This window comes from Amaranthus tricolor, chromosome 8 (genome assembly GCF_026212465.1).
Source record: "Amaranthus tricolor cultivar Red isolate AtriRed21 chromosome 8, ASM2621246v1, whole genome shotgun sequence".
Classification (NCBI taxonomy): Eukaryota; Viridiplantae; Streptophyta; class Magnoliopsida; order Caryophyllales; family Amaranthaceae; genus Amaranthus; species Amaranthus tricolor.
Window position 1 is genome coordinate 25,158,021 of NC_080054.1, and position 22,415 is coordinate 25,180,435.

The 22,415-nt window shown below is 32.0% G+C and overlaps 1 protein-coding gene across 12 annotated transcripts; it reads left to right on the forward strand.

Annotated features, from left to right (window-relative positions):
• Positions 1-4,256: 4,256 nt before the first annotated feature.
• On the forward strand, positions 4,257-14,504 carry LOC130821443 (piriformospora indica-insensitive protein 2-like). 12 transcript variants are annotated; one of them, XM_057687223.1, is made up of 5 exons: positions 4,257-5,909; positions 6,511-6,607; positions 7,473-7,672; positions 9,582-9,726; positions 11,877-14,503. In XM_057687223.1, exons 4-5 carry the CDS (start codon positions 9,616-9,618, stop codon positions 12,924-12,926), a joined length of 1,161 nt encoding a protein of 386 aa, XP_057543206.1. In that variant the 5' UTR covers positions 4,257-5,909; positions 6,511-6,607; positions 7,473-7,672; positions 9,582-9,615; the 3' UTR covers positions 12,927-14,503. The 12 variants fall into 12 exon arrangements, with proteins under 12 accessions (XP_057543206.1, XP_057543208.1, XP_057543211.1 ...); XM_057687225.1 differs by having other exon boundaries at positions 4,257-4,470; positions 5,803-5,909; positions 6,511-7,672; XM_057687228.1 differs by lacking the exon at positions 6,511-6,607 and having other exon boundaries at positions 4,257-4,470; positions 5,803-5,909.
• The last annotated feature ends 7,911 nt before the right edge of the window (positions 14,505-22,415 follow it).

Sequence of the window (22,415 nt, forward strand, 5' to 3'; positions counted from 1 at the left end):
CTTCTCCTCCTTCTTTCTCTCCTTTCCCCCTTGCTGTGCCACCAGCAGCTGCCCCCAACCAGCCACCTACGAGCAACCACCTGCACAGCCGTGTCATCTCCTCCCACGAGCAGCAAGTAGCAGCCCAGACACCGACAATAGGCCGTGTCCCTTCTTCCCCTTCAGCGGCAAGCGCACCGAAGGACTCCACCACTAGCAGCCGGCTGTCCACCCTCCACCATCACCACAATAGCTACCATACTCTCACCCTTTTCTAGTCCCCCCATTGTGCCTATTTTATAAGAGGAAAGTAGAGCCTTAGTCGGGTGATTTTGTGACTTTTGATCGTGCAGTGACGCTTACAGGTATGTACACGCAGTAACTAACCCTTATATGCAATTTTCTTTAAGACATTATTGTTTATTGTGATAATATACATTGCATTGAAACTATGAGATACTAGTGAGTACACTTTTATATGAAGAGCTATCGATTATGAAATCCTTGCGCTTAGAATAGCTATAGAGAATGAGAGTGTTAGTAGGAGGCGGGGACCACTCCCTTATCTATTTAAGAATTGGAATATGCCTTACTTGGAGTTAGAATGACTCCTTTAGAGGTGAATTTCATATTTTGATGAGTGGCTTAATGGGTTTTGGCGTGCTGCTATCCCAGGGCGCTCATTATTAGTCGAAAGTGGAAGTTATTCCCATCTGATAAAGTATTAGATTATGATTAGCTGGCGTGACTCAACTGGATTATGTCCGGTTGATTTAGTAGTCCCTTAGGTGAGGTTCGACGGGACCACTGTAAGGGGGGTATGAGCATGCTTGGGTCACTGGGCGTCGGATGGCCGATACCGCCCCTTGACCGAGGTGTTACCATGCGGGCCTTGCAAACCCCAATATGGTGGCCTCTTCACTGGTTTAGAACCCCAGTGTGTTAGTTTTTCCCGAAGGTAGGACCCGAGAGGGTCAGCTAGAGGGGGCATGAGCTCATACTTTGCCATGGGCGCCGGATGGCCGATAACGTCCTTGGCCGTGTCACTATGCCAGGAAATAGAGAAAAATCCACTGATAGAAAGTTATTCAGTGATAGAAAATTTTTCATTGATCGAAAGTTATTTAATTATAGAAGGTTTATTCTTTGATAGAAAACTTACACATTGATAGAACGTTTACTTTTTGATAGAATATTTACTCATTGATAGAACATCTACTTATTAATAGAATAGTTTATGCTAGTGAGAAGTGTGCCTAAGTTAAGTTACCTCAAGGGTATTACAGACTATGATCACACTTACCTTAAGATAGACAAGCTTTATAAGGTCATGTGTTAGGTATTCTGTTAATGCCTTGGTCGAGTTGATACTATACGTGTTTTGCAAGAGTTTATGTTTAAAAAAGAGGAGCGTGAAGACCTGCATCCTACCCAAGAACACATGGTTCGGGTTGGAAAGCACGTAATGAAATTAAAAAGTATAAGTGGCCGATAAACGGTTACTATCTGTGCTTGCGTTTTATGACATCATCTTATGTTGTTTTATGATATAATGTTATCTAGTAGTTGGCCTTATTATATTTGATGCTAGTTACTGACGTGTACGTGTTTGTGTTTATGTTTGATTGTTGATGACTTTCTATGATTGTCCTGCTATGACACATTGGCCTTTGGTCTAATGTCGAGCAGCAGCAGGATCATAGACAGGCGTAGCAGGTACTGGAGCTTCTTTTGCATTGCATTGCATTTGGGAAGAGTGATGAGAGCGAAGCATACCCTGTGTCATACCGCTACCTTTCGATTTTGTAGTTTTCTATTTAGCAAATGAAATTATATCATGGTCATCTAAGAAAAAACCTGATGTAGCCCTTTCAACTGCAAAAGCCGAATACATTGCAGCTGCAAAAGCATCTTGTCAAGTAGTATGGTTAAGAAAAATGTTAGAAGATCTTAATCATCATCAAAACTTACCAACTATTATAATGTGCAATAACAAGTCAGCTATGGCACTAGCAAAAAATCCGATTTTTCATTATCGAAGTAAGCATATTAATCTTCGTTACCAGTACATAAGAGATCTTGTAAAGAAGAACGAAATTGAACTTCAGTTTTGTAAATCTGAAGAACAAGTGGCATATATATTTACAAAACCCCTAAAAGCTGAGTTATTCAAAAATTTCAAGTCTATGCTTGAAATCGCAAGTTATAGCAATCATAATTGAGATTGTTTCAAGTTTAAGGAGGAGTGTTGAAAATAGGCAAACTTGAAGTATTATTAGTATAATAAATATAGTAAATGTATATTTACCATTTAAAGTTTATAGGATAAGAGAAATTACAGGATAATATATTTAGCCTCAAGATAACTATAAAAGTGTAGTTTTGTAATGCAATTATAAGATAATCAGAAGAGAATAAAAGTTTTTAAATAAGTGAATGCACACTTTTATATAATACTTTTAATATTCTTCCTCCTCTTTGTGCATATCATATTTCTTACATATAGGAATTAGAAAATTTTCTATTATTTTCTACAAAACCCTACTCTAGACATATTACACTTACGGCTCGTTTGGTAAATAGTAATAAACGGTATTAATGGTAATAAAAAACTAGTGTAATTTTAGTTGAAAAATTTCTTTGCTACCTTGATGACCATGCTTCTCCAACTTCAATCATCTCATTTTCTTCATAAAATTCATTCCAATGCATTACCATTGGGACATGTGGTATTAGGTGGTAATGGAAATTTGTAAATAAAAACACTTATTTGTGATCAAAGTTTCATTATCATGGGAATAAAATAAAATTTTGGTGAAATTTTACACTATAATTCATTTACATTACCACCATTTAGTATCACTAACCGGTTTGGTTAAGTTTGGTCTTACCCTAAAATCAGACCAAACAAAAATTCCAATCTAGAAAGTTTTCAGTCCGAACCGAACCGAACCATTCTACAACATTCTGGTTTGGTGTACGGTTTTTTATTTTTTTTTATTTTTTTTCAAATTAATATATATGTTTATACAAATATTTCGCACGTATAATCACCAAATATAATAATTTATAATTAGTTGATTGTATCAAAATCATTTAAGTATATATTACTATATTAATATAACTACATCTCGAAATATCTAGTTTGCAACCTACTTTTTAAAAATATTATGGTTTTCGACCATCGTACGGTTTGCCGTCTGGTTAAGTCTGAAAAAAAATCAGGATCAAACCGAAAAAAGTAATTTTTTTTTGGAAAAAAAAAAAACAGACCACATTATATAAACTGTAGACCAAATGAAATATTAAAATTACGTTTTGATCGAATTTGGTTTGCGGTTTAGATCAAACTTTGTTCAACCGATTAAACTGATTTGGACTCTAAAATCGTAAAAATAGTAGAGTAAAAGATAAGGTCTACAGTATATTTTTAAGCCTTTATTTATCATAAATGGTGAAATTTTTCTTCTGAGTTTAATTTTTCAAATCCCATGAGTATGAGTTTGGTTTAACACTAAAAGCGAATGAATTTATGAAAAATCTAGGCTATTTTAAATCTATCCTAATGTTGAAGATTGATAAATTTCAAAAATATAATGTTCAAATATGTATGACATAATTCGAAAGAAAATTTGTTTTGATTAAAAAACTGAAAACGAAAATTGATTTTTTATTTTTAAAAATTAGTAAAAAAACATATATGATACAAAATCAACAGACCATTAGTTCTTCGATTTGCGTTTCAATTAAAAAAATAGTTCTTCATTTCCTTCCAAAAAAAATCAAAAAGTATATCATAATTCATAAGATTTATCCAGAAAATTAAAATAGAGAGTGTGACACTAAGAGTAAATACAAACTTTTTTGTGCACAATATATTTGTTATATTTGACTTTTACGCAATTTATCATGTTATTTTATTTTTTTATATATTAATTTGACTTTTTAGTGTCAATTAAATGGGACAATTAATGTAAATTAGAACAAGTACTTCCTCCCTTTCATTATATACTTGCTATATTGACTTTTTTACGCAATTTATTATGCTGTTTTGATCTTTTATGTATTAATTTATGTATATCTAAAATTTATAAAAAGTTAATATTATGAAAATATACATTACACAATTCAAAAAAAAATTTACTTAACTATAACTATATTTTTCTTACACATAAACCGCAAATATAAAATAAGCAATGCCAATGATTATAATGTAACAAGTTTAACCTTATAAGAGAGACAAAGTGGGTAACAATTACAAATGCCGTTATATTCTGGGACTCGAAGTAAAATGTTCTGTTTTTAATTTACTTCAAAGTCTCAGAGTCTCATTTGCGGTCTACTCATTTCGTCTTTGCCGGCAACCACGAAGATGTCAGAACTCAGAACTCCTTACCACCGTCCACGGAGGTTTGAGAGACTATTCTTCACCGTCACAACTTTTCATATTTTACACTACTTGTTAACAACAAACACTGATTTCTCACTCAGGTAACTTTACTTGTACGAAATTGAATACAATTTTAGTTTTCTTGTTCCAAAATCAAATTAAGGCTTCAAGAAAATGAAATTAAGTTTCTGTCTAGTAATTGATTATTTGTGCATCTTTATTCTTTAACACTATCTATTTGAATTCGTTGATTGGAGTGCCTGTTAGTGAAATTGTCTAATGCTACTCCTATTCAGTATTAAGCACAAAAAAGGTGATACGCTGTTTTGCGGTAAATTAATTTGCTGACAAAACATTTTGTGTTCTAAAGGAGAGTCGGAATAATGATAAAAACTCGAGTGATCATCAAAAGTACGAATCACAATTTGTCTGGATTGATCGTGAAATGACTGTAAGTTGCTAGGATGCATCTTCATCGTCATATCTGGTATATCTTCGGTCATAGCACAATAATGCATCTATATTAGTTGTTTTTTTTTCCGTACTTTACCTTTTGATTTCTCGCTTCTTTATATCTATCAAAGTTTAATGGAAACAATTGCTTTGTTTTTGCTAATTGTCTACACTCTTGAAATAACACAGAGATAATTTCCAAACCCTTAATTGCAAAAGTGTGTACTAATTATATTAATGTAGTTGAATGATTCATTGAAGAAATGAGTAAGAATGATTGTTTTAATGAAACAAGCGTGTTTGTTAAATTAAACCAAGGTTTAGGCTAACTCCAGAGCTTATGGAAACAATTGCTTTTATTGCTACACCCTCTGATTTAATGCTGCGTTTATTCTATGTGTAAAATGGATGATTGTGTTTGTCACTAAATGAGTAAAAATGATGTTTGGACGAAACAAGCGTCTTTGTCACTAAATTAAACCCTGTTTGAGGCTAACTCTAGAGCTTATTATGGAAACAATTGACACAAGAAACATTACCTCTCTAGAAAAAAGTACTCCCATTAACTTCATTTTCTGTGAACACTTATTCAAAGTTACCATATATATTTGCACATTTCCCATAGAAGAGATCCTTATGAAGCAATTTGTGTTACACACGCTCAATAGTTTGAGAATATATAATGTTGCACAATCTGAGACCATCAACCATGGACATAAAGATGGGCTTGTTTGAAAGCTAAATCATCTAGCTTGACGAAATCATCCCTGTGAAAGATAAGTATATGAAACTAGCAATATGAAATAGTAGGTTTCCTTATCAATAACGATAAGTCTTGCAAAATAAATGTGAGACCCTTATCTTTTCAAGTGGACTACCTTCTTGCTAGTATACGAAGTGGATTACCTTCTTGCTAGTAAGGCCACTTTTCAAGTCTTGATTATTTACTAGTTGTTGCTAACTCGTATTTCTTTGTTAAGACAAGAGTTTAGGTAGAAGAGAAACAAAAGGGAAAAGGTCATTGCTCTCGACAATGCAACTAGTTGACGGAGGAGCATAAAAGCAAATAAGCAATAGAGAATTTGCGGTAACCACTTAGTTAAAACCTTTACAATACAATCACAATGTGGTGAGACAAGTTGTAATGCACACTTTGGGTGGAATTATTCTTTAAGTGAATTTGGCCATCACAATAAAGTAAAATTTTACTTGCTCTATGATTTATGCCTTATGAAAGAAGTTCTTCATCAAGATTAACTCTATGCAAGATTCCTTTGCCGAAAGTTGTTGTATATTCGGCATTCATAGTTGGCAATGCTACACGTATTTGGAGCTTAGGTTACCATGAAACTGTCTCCTTTTAAAGGCATCATGTAACCATGTTGCTCATCATCATTATTTACCATGCTCGTTACTGATATTTCTTTATCACAAGTTTTTAAACTTGTAGTTCCTCTTAAAGGCCATATAATCCTTTTACATCTTTTTAGTTTCTAGTGTATTCTACTTGTATCAGACAAACAGGGCTAATTACATCAAAACAAGCTTATACTACATCTAGTTTTTTACACACCATAGCATATATAAAACTACCTATGGTTGATTCAATGGCATTTTCTTCCTATCTTCCCTTCCTCACTTTCACAACATTGTTTGGAACTTAACATAAGTTAAACGTGCATAACCAGGTTACTCACAGAAAAGAATAGGGATGCGTTTTTGCGCTTTGAGTGTGCCTCACTGAAATGCCTCACCCAGACTATTAAAAAGCTCTGGGCTGCCCAGGTGTGCTTTTACTCACCGGTTAAACACAATTTGTTCTATTTTGAAATTGGTAGGATACATAATTTTCTGAACGCTAGCATACGGTTTGTTGCTTGAGATCCTTATTGGGATTACTAATAATTTTTTAGTCTGAGGCCCAACCAAAATGACTTCACAAGTAAACTGTTGGAGGGGAAGCGTTATTTCAGATGAGTGACAACACTGTAGGTGTACCTTTGGCCATTATCAAAACCTTTAATTACTGAATGAGTTCATGATAACCTTGTTTTTAACCTCTAAAATATATTAACTGGTCTCTTCGTGAGTATATGACTATGGGGTCTCGTATTTTGTCAAACCGCACTGTGTATCAATTTCATGAAAATTGTCAAATTCGGACCAATCGTGTTCTAATCTTTCCCACAAACCCTTATACAGCAGCTTTCTAGCTAGGTCGGGCATTGTACCCATAGACACCTGAACGTGAACCATCCCCAAGAAATGTTTTGTGAAGAAGTTATGAGGGTGTAGATCCCTTGTATTCTCTGCTACTGCTTGTTAATGTGAGGATTGGTGAGCTTTATAATTATTTTTGCTGACTCTTGCTTGATTGTTTGTTGAAAGTATATTTTCTTAAAGTTTGTTCAATAAATGAGTAAATGAAGAAGGAAGGAAATTTGAGGGATGAATTTTTTTCACATTCGCCGACAATGGAGAGATTTGAAAAGAAAACTCATCAATCATGTTCCTTCTTACCCAAACATAATGTAAGGCTGCATGAGATAAAGGGACATCATGAAGATGATGTACAATGTATTTGCTTCAAACAGATGTTTGCTCTATATGGATTTGATTTATGTTCTAATCTTTAGTTTTACTTGTCCAGTTCACAGAATAGCGTCCGAAAAGGAACAGAAACATTGGATGATATCAGAGAGAGCATACTTGAACTCAACTACTACAAAGAGAACACATTTAGAGATGACAAGTAGTATTCTTAACTATCTAACGTGCATGTACAGGCTCTGTTCATAATGCATACATTAGATGCACACAAGGCGAAATTGCAGAATAGATATAGCCCAGGTAATACAACGTATGAGTATCCATCTTAACACTACAGTGGAAAGTAATTTCGAAATGATTGGAAACTAGTAAACTATGGCCCTTATCTCCATCTTAAAACTACGATATTTGTGAGAATTGAGTCTTATCTCAATTGGAACAAGTACCACTCTTTTCAAGGTCCGAGCTTTTTTCTGACCTAGTCCTTTCCTTGTACCCTATGATAAAAAAATACTCCCTCCAATTTATAGAAAATGGGACATTTATTTTTTCACACTATCCAATGCACTTAATCAACGCTTAATATTTCTTTATACATAACCAAATATTATAAAAAGTGGATAATAATAATCTTTGCATTGAGATGAATCAAACAAGATCTCACTTGACTATGTTTTAATTTATAGATTAAGAATAAAATATAAATTAAGAATAATAAGTGTATAGTGTCAAAAAGTAAATGTCCCATTTTCTATAAATTAGAAGGAGTATAATTTTTGTCGCAAATAATTTATGTTGTGTAAAAACTAAAAATGAAGACAACATCTATCAGTATAAATAAGTTCAGTTCATAAAGTTTCAGATGGAGAGAACACGGCCTATTTTTCGTTTTATCTTTATATAACAGGAGTATTCATTAAACATGCAATCAGAATTTATTGTAATTAAATTGATAACAATGATTAGTAGTATAATTTAACTGACATAAATAAGGTGATTGACACCAAAATTCTTCAGCTAATGAATTAATTTGCAAATAAATTTATCTACTGATTAAAAGTCCTCATAGTATACTAATCAAGTAATTAGGTAACGTTTATCTTAATGTATAATTTTTTTGATTCATGAACACGAAATTGATCGACATTTATTGAAATAAATCAATAAGAATAATTTTAATTTAAAATTGTGCATAAGACATCCATATATCTAGTTTTGATTCTCGCTTTTTTTGATAATAGCTTTTTGATCTACTTTTTGTAGACTTTTGGCTAAAATTTATTGAATAATGACTTTAAGTGACCTATAAGGTTTGCCTTTGAGTCAAAATGAACATTGACTTTTGATGTATTGAGTTATTTTTTCTTTGATAAACAACTAACTACCAAATACAACAAATATCACTAAACATCTTCATTAACAGTAGACTTTATACACTCGTCTGCACACCAATTAGCAAACAACCCGACCTTTATATCACCCTCTCTCCTTATGACTTGTGTCTTGTAAGTTTTAACTGTAGCCATTAGTTTTCAACCGCCAAATTGCTGTCAACAAAATGCCACTACTATTGTAATGGAAGGGTAGTCCAAATTAGTTGTCCCCCCTCCAACTTCAACCTTTTGTAATGTTGAGCAGTGTTTGCCTTTACCCTCCCAAACTTAAATATTCAGAAAGAGAATTATAATTCTGCACTAAGAAAAGAACAAAACTGAAACACACTATAAAGTTTCTCAACTCCTTCACTTAATTACACTTCTCCATGTTTTTATTATTGTCATTTACTATCATTACTTTTTGAGAAGAGGGAAGGGAGGCTCATTCATTGATAGTTGTTGGCCTTTCTTTTTTTTTCTTTATAGATAGTATAGAAGTAGCTTCTTATCACTTTTTTCATTCCCTTTTAATTTTAATTTCTGATAATAATTTATAATTTATACACTTACTTTCCTTTTGCTATATAAATATCTTTGATAAAAACATCCTCTATTCTATCTTCTGCTCTTCCCTCACTTCATTTGACTTTTTCTTTCTCCTGTGAGCTTATTCTCCTGTTTCATTTCAAGAAGATGTTATCTTCTTCATACCTTTCGGCCCTCAACTAAGTCAAAATTTGTACAAACATTCCTGGGTTTTTGTTAAATAATGTGAACAACATGAAAAAATCAGTCTTTGTAATTTTCATATTCTTGAATGTGTGGTGGTGCAGTGAAGAAACAGCAGAAGTAGCAGATGAAGCGGCAATGGAGAAAACAGAGAAAGATGCTCTGTATTCTGCAATTCAAGGCTTTGTGGGTAATGAATGGAATGGCTCAGATCTTTATCCTGATCCGTGTGGATGGACTCCAATTCAGGTACTCATCAATATTTCTTCTTTTATTATTTACTCTATCTCTATGTACTAATAGAAGTGACCTGTTTTTGTACACAATAATGTACTTATTCACCTACTGAAAAGCATTCTTGTGTAAATAAAGTACTTTCATGTTGTCATTTCATGCCATTTTTACACTGCCGTGTGTAATTGTGAATATTTGCTGGTTACTGTACATTCTTCTTCGATGGGGTGAGGCTTCAGACTATGGTTCAGTACCTGTTTTTGGGTATATTGAATTCAATGAAACAGTAACACACTTTTTATGCTAAGGCTTGTAACTGGGAAAGATTTATGAGCTTGCTCTTATTTTTACTCTCTTCGTCACTAAGATATTGCAACATAATAATTGACACAAGCATTAAAAAATTATAAGGAACCACTACGTTGTGTGTAAAAGGTAGGATTAAAAGTGAGAGGAAAAAATATGCGAATAAAAATTAAAGAAAGTGATGGAGACATTGCTTGAAATAGAAATATTACAAAGTTAAACTGACTAAATTGAAAAATGTAGCAATGTAACAGAGGGAGTAGCAAGTACTTATTACATTTTCAGTAAATACTTCTACTTCTATTAGCACCTCTGCAGGTTAGACTAAAATAAATACATAAATGAATTTTTTGTTTGTACAGTTTTTTTTTGGATTTATTTGCGGTGGCGCTTGTACATGATTAAGAAAAATAAAAAGAAGAAGCTTCAAATTAGTCAAAGTGCTGAATTCCCTGCGGTAGTTGTGAGCAAATCAGGTCACTGACCACTTATAGTATTGTAAAAGTTTTTAAATTTATTGAGCTGATATTACCTACATTAAAAGGTGTGAAAAACTACATTTTAGGCTGTTCCAAGCTATACTTTATAGTTTAATACATAATATCTATTCATTTTTGTTTTAATAAAAATATTTAAAACGCAATCAACCCATTGTGTATGTGGCTTTGTTTTTGCACTATGATTAGATATGATATGATAATGCAAAATGAAAAAAATCCGTCTACATAGGTTACTTGTTACTAATTAGCATTTATTTTTTCCTCTTTTGTTATGAAATTTTTCATTATTAAATCATCAAAGGTATAATTAAGGTTGTTAGAATAATAATCCAAACAAGAAGTTGAAGAACAGTGACATGCACGAGGAGCAATAAGTGGTCGAGTCCCCAATAATTTACTTGAAAGAAGTCACATGTGCAAAGTTTCTAATTTAAAGTTGCTTCCTTGATTATACTCTTTTCACTTTCTATTTGTGTTCAATGATGATCAATTCCCTACTTTCTTTCTTGTTTGTCTAATGTCGTGTCATAATTCATATTTGTGCCTTTTTCTACTCTTTGGTAGAAACTCATTATCATCATGATTTTTAGACCTCTTTTCTTTTGGGTGAATTATGATTGCTGTATCTTTCATCTTAAAAAAATACTAATCCCCTTAAAAGTTTCTAAATTTAGTAGTCCTATCTAAAAGAGATCTCACAAAAGAATAATTAAGTAGTTTGGAAAATAAGATAAAAGAAAAGAATTATGTATGATATTTAAAACAAAAAAAATACGTGAGTCAGAATTTTAAAATTAATAGATTTTATTTCTATAAAAGAAAATGAAACAAATGAGGTAGAACAATCAAAAATAGTAATTTTAGCAAATTCTCGGAGAGGGAGGAGTATGTGTCAAAAGAAAGTGAAAAGTGAGTAAATAATATCAACTTGCTTCATGCAAGGTTCCAAAGTTTGGTTCACCAAATAGTTGATGATTATTTTTCATCTCAATATGCTTCTGTAAAAGATGTCTATACTGCTGGTGGTTGCATTATTGAATTCTCTACCATTTTACTTTCTTCAATACTTATTACTTTCCTTTTTCATCTGTATTATTATGTTTCAAGTTTCTACACTTTCCTTTTTACAAATTAATTTATAAATTGTCTTATTTATCTTTAATTTATTCCTACTTCATACGTCATTAACTTTTACACTTTTGTCATTATTTGAGGACAACAATGTTATTTTGCTATCAACCAATCATTTTTTAAATACTTGTGTAAAAGCCGAAATAGTGCAAATATAGGTAATAGTAATATATATTTTTTTTAAGTGAAGGATTTTTTTTTGATATTTTCTGCTATTTTGTTGTTCAGGGTGTTTCATGTGATCTCGTGAATGAATTCTGGTATGTTACTGACCTCAACATTGGACCCCTTCATGACAACTCCTTCACATGTAATCAAAACCCTGAATTTAGACCACAAATATTTGATCTTGAACATCTTAAATCTTTATCTTTTTCAAATTGTTTTACTTCCCATAATTTAATCACCTTACCTTCTAACTACTGGGAAAAATTAGCATCAAGCTTAGAATCCCTCGAATTTCGCTTGAATCCTAGCCTAATTGGAACAATTCCTTCAATTCTTGGTAATCTCCATATGCTTCAATCCTTAGTGATGATTCAAAATGGAATTTCTGGAACACTGCCTACAAACATAGGCAACTTGGTACATCTCAAGAGACTAGTCCTTAGTGGAAATAATCTCTCCGGTCGAATTCCCGACACTATTGGGAATCTCAAGCAGCTTTTGATCCTTGATTTAAGCAGAAATTCATTATCTGGGCACCTTCCTCTCTCAATTGGGCACCTAAATTCACTTTTAAAGCTTGATTTGAGCAACAATATGCTAATGGGTAGTATCCCAAAAGATATAGGTAACTTGAAGAATTTGACTTTATTGGATCTTGGAGCCAACAATTTCACTGGTGGGTTGACAAGATCATTTGGAAAAATGGAATCATTACAAGAATTGATGTTATCTGGCAATCCAATAGGGGGTGACATTAGTAATGTAGATTGGCAAAACCTGCAAAATTTGTTAATTTTGGACCTCTCAAATCTTGGTTTGTTAGGTAAATTTCCCAAGTCTATAATAAATATGAAGAAGTTGAGATATTTGGATCTAGGTAACAACCATCTTACAGGGTATTTACCATCAGAAATTGCAAATATGCATGGAATTAGTGCAATTTATGTCAATGGTAATAATCTAACAGGGGAACTTAAATTCTCTAAGGTTTTCTATGGGAAATTAGGGAGGAGATTCGGGGCTTGGAATAACCCGAATCTTTGTTACGCAGGCAGGTTAATGTCAACCGCATATGCCCTTATAGGTGTGGAGCCTTGCAAATCTGAATGATGGAAATTGGAAATGGGATCATTGATGGAGTTTGGTGGGTTATATAGGTAGACTCATTATGATGATGGTGGTATGGAATGTTTTCTTGTAATGAAACAAGAATAGACTCATGGGCAAAAAACAAAAAACAAAAAGAAAGTTTAAAATATGCTTTAACACTCTTATGAATATTATGTCTTAAATGGTGAAACTAACATGTATAGTCATCTACAACATTCATGTGAGTTTAGACAAGAGGTAGATTTTTGTTTATAGTGGTTATGAGTACTCAAAGTCAAGTTATTTGGGCCTAGTAGGACAATTTTATGATATGTAGTTTGTATTATGGTATGTATAAGTTGAGCAACATACTATTAGTTTGTGGATGTGTATATAATATTATATCATGGATGTAGGCATGGCCACGGGGCGGGTTACCCGGAACCGAACCGGTCCCGAACCGCTTGGAACCGGATCCGAAACCGGAACCGTTTGCGACAGGTTCCGAACCGCGGAACCGTGAAACCGCCGGAAAAATACTTCATGAACCGGAGGTAAAAAACCGCGGTTTGGAACCGGTCCGGTTGATTCGTTTGTTATTAATTTATTTTTTTCATTCTTTTTAGTAAATATTTCAATAACGATGACAACTTGACATGCAATGAATTTCGCTAATAATCAAAGGTACGTCCGCAATATTATAGTATTTTTTTATTATATAAATATTTAAAAAAAAATAAAAATGGAACCGATGGTCCGACCCGCCCGTAACCGGAACCGTTCGCGACAGGTTCCAAATGGAACCGGAACCGGGTGGAACCGGAACCGGAACGGAACCGGACCAACCCGGACCGTGGCCATGCCTACATGGATGTATTTGAACAAGGAACATGTTGACTTACTGCCTAGGGTATATAACAATTAACTTATAAAAATTGTTGATTTTGATGTATGTGACACTGTAATCTCAATGATTTTACAAGTCTCATCATTGACCATGGTAACACTTTCACCGATTACTTCATTGTCCTACTTTATGAATGCTATAAATTCAATCAAGAACTCAAAAATAATCACCAATAACCTAATGCCCCGACAATTGATGTTTCTTGAAGTCCTAATGTCAATTGATGTCAAAAGAAGCTTTGGAAAGTTTCAATAGTAAACAGCAATGAAGATTCAATGCGATGGCCAAGAGAAGGTGAGATTTCTAGAGATTATAAATGAGAGAGAGGATTAGGGATTAATAAACTATATATACTCTAATGTGTGATTGAGGTAATTATAATAATATCTCAATCCACTTGCAATTCAATCATAAAGGAAAAAAAGTGTTCACTTAAAATGCTACAGAACACAAAAGTTGAGTTAGTTTTCTGGTTGTTATTCTAAAAGGCCGACTCTACTTTATCAGCTAATCAAAATCATTTTTGATGGACATAAAGTTGACTCAAATTTGGTCTAATTCTGACAAAAGTCGAGTTTACTTTTCTTACTAGACCAAAATCCCAACTTTTCTCCTACTAAGATGCCAGCTTAATGCTTCCCAAGCAATATTAAATTTTACCCGCCAGCTTAATGCTTCCCAAGCAATATTAAATTTTACCCTTTGCTTGTCATATGCCCACAAAAGTACCACGACTCAAGACACCAAATACAAGAATAATCTTATATAATTTTTAATTGGAAAATTTCACGTGGTAATCCTGAGGTTTTGGATTTTTCTCATGGTAACCAAAATTTTTAAAAAAATCCACACGGTAACCCTGAGCTTTACCAAATTGTTCCACCGTAACCTTATTGCACATAAAACGTTAACAAACGTTAATTTCGAAGCTCAAAGGCTGATGTACGCCTATTTATGTTACACACCATTTTAAATTCCATCAGTTTCAACCTTTTCCCTAAAAACATAAACCCGAACTCTACCAACTTTCATCCAAATTACATTTTTCCCCTAAATTAAAACCCTACTTGTTTTCAATTCTTCATCTACTATTGAAAAAATTTCATTTTAAGCACAATAGAATCCTAATTTGATAGTAGATGAAGACTGAAAAAAAAGTAGGGTTTGAATTGAGGGAAAAAAATGTGATTTGAGATGAAAGATGGTTGAGTTAGGGTTTATGTTTAGGGGAAAAAAGTTAAAACTAATGGAATATGAAATGGTGAGTGGCATAAATAGACGTACAACAACCTTTAAACTTTGAAATGAACGTTTGCTAATGTTTTATGTGCAAAACGGTCACGGTAAAACAATTTGATAAACCTTAGGGTTACCGCATAGATTTTTTAAAAGTTTTGATTACTACGTAAAAAATCCAAAACTCAAAGTTACCACGTGAAATTTCCCTTTTTATTTACTTATACTTCTACATACCCCTACACAGTTACACCTAGCAAAAATGATGAATAGAGAAGACAACATGGGTATTCTATACTTCTCTTTTGTTCTGTCCTCACTAAAATTTTGAAATGTTTGAAATATTGCCCAATTATACATACTCTCTCGTTCTGTCCTCACTCAAATCTACAACATGTTTGAAATGTTGTCCAACTTCACATACTCTCTCGTTCTGTCCTCACTAAAATTTATCTCTTTTTTTTGTCTGTCTTAATATATTTTGCCAAATAAATTTTTTTTGTTATGATTGATGCTTTTATCTATTTTAATACACACATTTAACTTATATTTTCATCTCATTCACACAACTCCATTATATTTTGTTGAAATACTAATATATTCCTTATTTATCTTTTTTTCTTGGTTTTCTTGCAAGACCCCTAGAGACAAATTAATTTGGTAGAAAATAGTGAGTACTTATCATCATATATTCCGTGTTCAATCACATGCTATCAACTCGTGCGTGGCATCTCAATTGCCTCACTTTTCTATCCTTAATCCATGATTACTACCTAAATTACATCACTTATTAACTTTTAAGACCTTTAATTGCATTTACATTGGAATTAACTTATATAATAATTTAACTAAAACTAGATATCCATCTTTATCACTAGTTTGATTGTTCCACTTAAATTGTATAGTTTTCTTTTCATTATATTAGCACGCAAATGATATGAATGGGATGATGCATCTCTTTCATAGTATCACCTTCAAACCCTATCTAGCTTGTAATTATTACATATCATCTTAACTTTAATGTTAATTGTATTTGGACATAAATGCTTAATTTTTTCTTTTGGGATGAAGAATATATAGATCAATTTAGAGAGCCAATCATTTGCATATTTTCTTGCTCTTATTCTTCAAAATTGACGGCTTCTCCCTTTAATTTAACATTTAAGTAACATTTTAGGAAAAAAAAGAAGAGACCGAGTAGAGGAAAGGAAAGATTACATGTTTACCTAAAAGGTGTTTGTATCTGGCCTGACTCAATCAACCTAATCGGAGAGAGAACTAATTTCGACTAATGATAGTCAAACTGAATAAAAGTACAAAAAATAAAACTGTTTTGACTTGAAAACAATTGAATCTGAAAATAAATCGAAATATTTTATAGTTACTTGGACTCAAATCAAACAACTGGAATCGACAAACCAAAGTGCATTCGTTAGAGATCACCCCTAATCGTAATTATCCCGAATTGAATTTTGGTTCGAGTATATCAGTAACTCAAAAAAAAAAAAATCTAAGTGGAAATGATTTTTGGGTAATAAACCCGATCATCAAACTTTAAAGATGGAACTGAATCCAATCATCAATTGTCTGAGATGGAACTTAAAGGGTATTTGTTTTGAGGAATTTTAAAAGTTTAAATGGGACTTTTAGGTTGTAATTGAAAATTATTTTGTTTGTTAAGAGGGTATGTGCGTGGTTTTAAAAGATTGGGGATTGAACTTTGAGGAAGAGGTGGTAGTTTAGATTGAAAATTAAAGATTATGTGAAATGACATACTTGTCGTAATTAATAAAAACAAAGAAAAATAAATAAGTAATGTTAAATTTATAATTTTTCATTCTTTTCTCATTCCTTACCAAATAAAGATATATGATATCTTTTAGTGAAAATTTTACCTAAAAGTCTCATTTAATTGCGCTTATAAATCTCTTATTTTCTCATTTTCACTTATATGTCTCTCATTTTCTCATAACATGCCACCCATAGTGTTTAGCTCTACACTATCATAATTACGATTTATTCTTCTGTTTCATTTAATTTGCCACATATGTCTTTAGTCGTCTCAATAAAATTGCTATTTTTCTGTATAGATATTATTCACCACTTTATTTTTTATGTTCTCTTTCTTATATCTCAATATTTTACAACTTTAATTTATTATATATGTTGGGATGGTTTATCCCACATTAACAAATTTAAGATGGTGTGTACACTTTATAAGCTATTGTAGACCTTCTTTCTAGCCATATAGTTTTAGGATGATATATGCTTCATTGGCTTATGAAGTGTGTTTAATTTGTGATTTCCGATAATATATTAGTATTCATAATAAGTCCCACCTAATTTAACAATATACACAATTAATTAACTCAAAACATCGTAATACAAAAAAATAAAAAAATAAAATGAGCAAAGAATACTTTCCCAAGGGGGAACACCACATCTAAACCGACACCAACCTACGCACTCATTTCATAATCATAAATAAATAAAGTTTCCAATTTGGCTTCGTTGACCTTTATGCATAAATTCCTCGAAAAACCTTAGCGTGTTGCGTACATCTTCTCCTCATGTCGCCATTTGATTTTACTCGTATTAGTTAGGGATGACAATTCAATTCAAATTCGATCTTAGTTCAACTCCATCTGAGGAAAATAATTCAATTCAAGTCGTGAAAAAAGTTATTCGATTCCGACTTTACGATCCAAGTTCGAGTTAGAGACGGACCTGAATTGGACCTTATTAAAAGTCTGACACTCCGATCAGACTCCGACCCTGAAAGAAATCCGACTTTGAATTTGACTTTTATCCCAATATTTTGTTTCCTTTAAAACTCTAGGCATGACTAATTTAAGCTCTCTCCCATACTAATTGTAATTTTCAATTTTGAAAACTACTTGGTATTTTTATTTAGATTAATCAATCAAAATACGACAAATCAGATCAAGAGAAATAAAATACGCCAAATTAAAATGTAAGAAAATTTTGTTAAGTTGTAGTAGTAGGAATATTTTTCTTGTTAAACTTGAATTTAAAGTACATATTTTTTTGTTAAATTGCATTTGAAAAATGTATTTTGTTAATTTTGTATGCTTTAAAATCATTAGTACAATATCACAACGATAAAGTTTGATAAAAATCCGACTCCGCATCTGACTCCATTGAAGGTCCAAGAGTCCGAGTCGGGTCAAACTTGGAGTATGCATGATCCGACTCCGAATGGAGGTAGACTGAAAAAAAAGTCCGACTATTATTCGGAGCAAAGTCGGAGTATGTATAATCCGAGCTGAGTCCGACCCATTGCTATCCTTAGTATTAGTCGCACCACATCAAATATATAATCAATATCTTATCAATATCAACCGGTTGAGGTTGTCCTTTGACACTACCACGTGAGTATTTGATACCATATCAAAAATCCAATTTAATCAAAAAGATTAAGTTGATAATCTAAGACCCCAACATTTCCTAAAATAAGTTATTTCATAAAAAATTTTATTTTCAATATTTGGGTATGTAGTTTGACTACCTTATTAATCAATAAAAAATCATAAACCCTTTTTTCAACATCAAACCATGTCCATGCATATAAAACTCACACCAACCCCTTCACTTTGTCATACTTTTCTTCACTCAATCAATCTCTTTAATTTTTTTGCCTTCTCTACATATCTTTTTCTTTCCTTACACCCTTCAACCATGGCAACTAATTCATCATCCTACATACATAATAAACAATCGTACCTTTTATTAATAATCATATTATTTATTCTCTTCATCTCCATAATTAGTTCATGTAACGCAGCTCGAACCGGAAAAATGATAAATCAAGCTTCTACAAATTCATTTCAATTAAAACATCTAAGGATTAAGCACAACTTCGAGAACCGAGGGCTTGTGTTCAATTTATTACCTAAGGGACGTCGCATATCGCCTTCCGGTCCTTCCAAACAACATAATTCAATGGTGGATTCTATACATAACTGAGGTAATTGATATCAAAGAAGGATCTGAGGTGGGTAGGAGAAAAGGCAGAATTGAGGAAATTGATACAATGATCATAAACATACCTTCATGATTTTTATTTATTATTAGTAGGGCTTTTTTTTATATATACCATATAGTTTATTTATTCTTTTGTTGATCTTAGATTTTTTTTTTTTTTTTTTGACTTTTTTAATGATCTTTAGATTATGTAGTGTATTAATTGTTTTTTGATATAGATACACACTTTGTACATTATTTTTGTGGTATTACTTTTTCAGTAAAAATAGAAAAATTATACTCATGGATTGGAATGGATTGGCATTATGGTTGTATATATTATATTAATGTTTTGAAGTTTGGATTGATTTTATTTGTTAGAATTATTACAATCGTATGTATGCATTATTAACTTTGACTTGATTTGCATGAACAATATATTTGCGGTATTTTCATCACAAATTAGTCTTTTTTTACTCAATTTACCCATTTTTTATTTTAATTTGTCTTAATTAATTTAATACTATATTTTTATTTTTGGAACCCCATACTTTTTATTATATCTAAGTTTTAAATCTCGGTGTTAAAAGCAAATTAGACTAATAAATTGGTACGAATATATAAGGGAAAAATGGAGAAAAGGAAATCAGCAAGGGATATGGAATTTGCATTTTACTTGGTTTTCATCAAAAATAAGCCTTTTGGTTTTTAATGATAACTTTTGCTTGATGTATGTTCTGACCATATATTAAATATAATTATTAATGCGGAAAGGTCACTACTTACTATAATTAGTTACCACTATTTTGAACAATGTATATTTTAATGGAATCAAAACTCAAATCTCTCAAACTTAAACTTTGACTTTGAATATTGAAGCATTTTTTAAATCGAATATAAAACCCAAAAATCTCCAATAGATATGCATAAATTTCAAATGAGATGGCCTTACAGTTATATTATATTTATTCGGCTAGTTTAATATATATTTAGCGTTTCAAAGTGAATATTTATAATGTTAAGGTGATCACTTATAATTTTAAAGTGGTCTCTTTTTATAGTCTTAGCGATAGCTTAATAATATTAAAATAATTATTTAGGATTTGAAAATAATCAATTAGAGTAATAAGCTAACTATAGGAGTCTCATGATAAGATGATCTCATATAATACGAGCTAGATAGATGTGAAGGGAGAAAGATTTCATACAAGAAGAGCCGGATAGATATGAGGGGAGAAAAAATTAATTAAAATTATATGTAGTGAATGAACCCTTGGTTCTCTTGAAGCATTCTTAAAGTCAAAAGAATAGGATTTATGTCCAACTCTAAGTGTAAGACTAGCCAATACTCATTCAACTTAGGTGGGCTGCATCCTTGTATGTACATAGGTTCAACCAGGATCCCACTAATTTAATTTAAATTTTAAAATGGATATATATATATATATATATATATATATATATATATATATATATATATATATATATATATATATATATATATATATATATATATATATATATATATATATATATATATATATATATATATATATATATATATATATACATACATACATACATACATATATATATACATACATACATATATATATACATACCTATATATATATATATACATATATATATATACACATATATATATATATATATACATATATATATATACATATATATATATATATATATATATATATATATATATATATATATATTTATATATATATATATATAAAATAAGAACTCTACACTCTTGATTTCACTAAAATAAAAAAAATTTACAGTCACGATTGAGCCAAAAATACATAATTGTTAAAGTAACTATATTACACCAAAAAGTAACTATAACATAAATTTTTAGAATGTTCTTACTTTATAGCATAATATCCTTTTTTTTATATATAGTAACAAAACAAAATGAAAAAAAAATCCTTCTTATCCTTCTTATTTTAAAATCATTTTTATTATGTGAAAACCATTTAAAGTGGTGGAAAATGAAAACAAAATCTTAACAAAACTTAATTTTTTATTACTAAGTGTCATTAAGTCAACCTTGTAGCCTGGCAACTAAATAGAAATAAAGTTTGACCCCATGATACCGGTTCAACATTTGAAATAATCCTAAAATTCTGCGTAATTATCTCGACATTCTTTGCCATGAACACCAAAATATTCAACCGACACAATAAACGTTTAAAGAGAGTTTACCTTACCAAGTTACCAATTAACTTTTTTTTTTTTTAAAGATGAAAGTGAAGCTATATCTTTAAGTGGTTAAATCCGAAAATACAATGTCTGAAATCCAAGATGGACCACCATCAAGCCAAACATTAGAATAAGCACTGGCCGAAGCCCATTTAGCTAATCGATGGCTACATTATTAGCCTCACGAAAACAAAAATTGAAAGATAAATGATTAATGCCCGAAGTAGCAGCTAGAATATTGTTGACAAGAACTTGGTTGTGAATCCCACGAGAAAGCTTGCATTGAAGAGAATTCACCACGTTTTGAGCATCCCCTTCCAAGATGACCTCACTCCATTGCATGTCCTTAACAAGCTGCACAGCCCATTGAAAAGCTTCTAATTCAGCACGTTCCACAATATAGAACGGCCACACGGTCTTGGAGGCAGTAAGAAGGACTTCTCCAGCTTCATTGCGAGCCACCACACCCACACCAAATCTGTCCTCTTTGGAATTGACAGCAGCATCGACGTTTATCTTAATAGAGCCCAACTCGGGAGGAATCCATTTGGCATTCTCTCTTCAAACTTTGTCTTTATGGTCAAGAGCATTTGCCTTCTTGAATTCGTTTAGTAAGTCAAAAGCCCTCTTGTGACACAAATCAGGGGAAATATAGATTTTTTCAAAGCATAAATCATTTCTAGCACACCAAATTTGCCATGCACAAACACTGAAAAGCTCAACCTACCTTTGATTTATTTGCTCCATAGTCGCTCCAAGCCACTCACGAAAGGACGTGTATTGAGGAATATCACTGGAACTCATGATCTTCAGCCAAACTTCTTGAGTCCACGAACAATCCTCCAGGACACGAGAGTTGTTCTCAAGCAAGCCACATCTTTGGCACTTACCAACATTCACAACACCTTTCTTGCACAGATTGAACCATGAGGGAGAATATCCGACGAGGCTCTCCATAAGAAGAGCTTGGCTTTTGGTTGGATTTGAACACTCCATATTTTCCTCCAAATGGGATCACTCCCATTCGAGCTAGAAGCTTCTGTTTGTGCAAGAAGAGCAAGAGAGTACACATCATGAACTCTAAACCGACTAAGAACTCTTTTAAAAGACCGTTTGGTATAGATGTAAATACGACTAAGAATCTTCGATTCATAGTG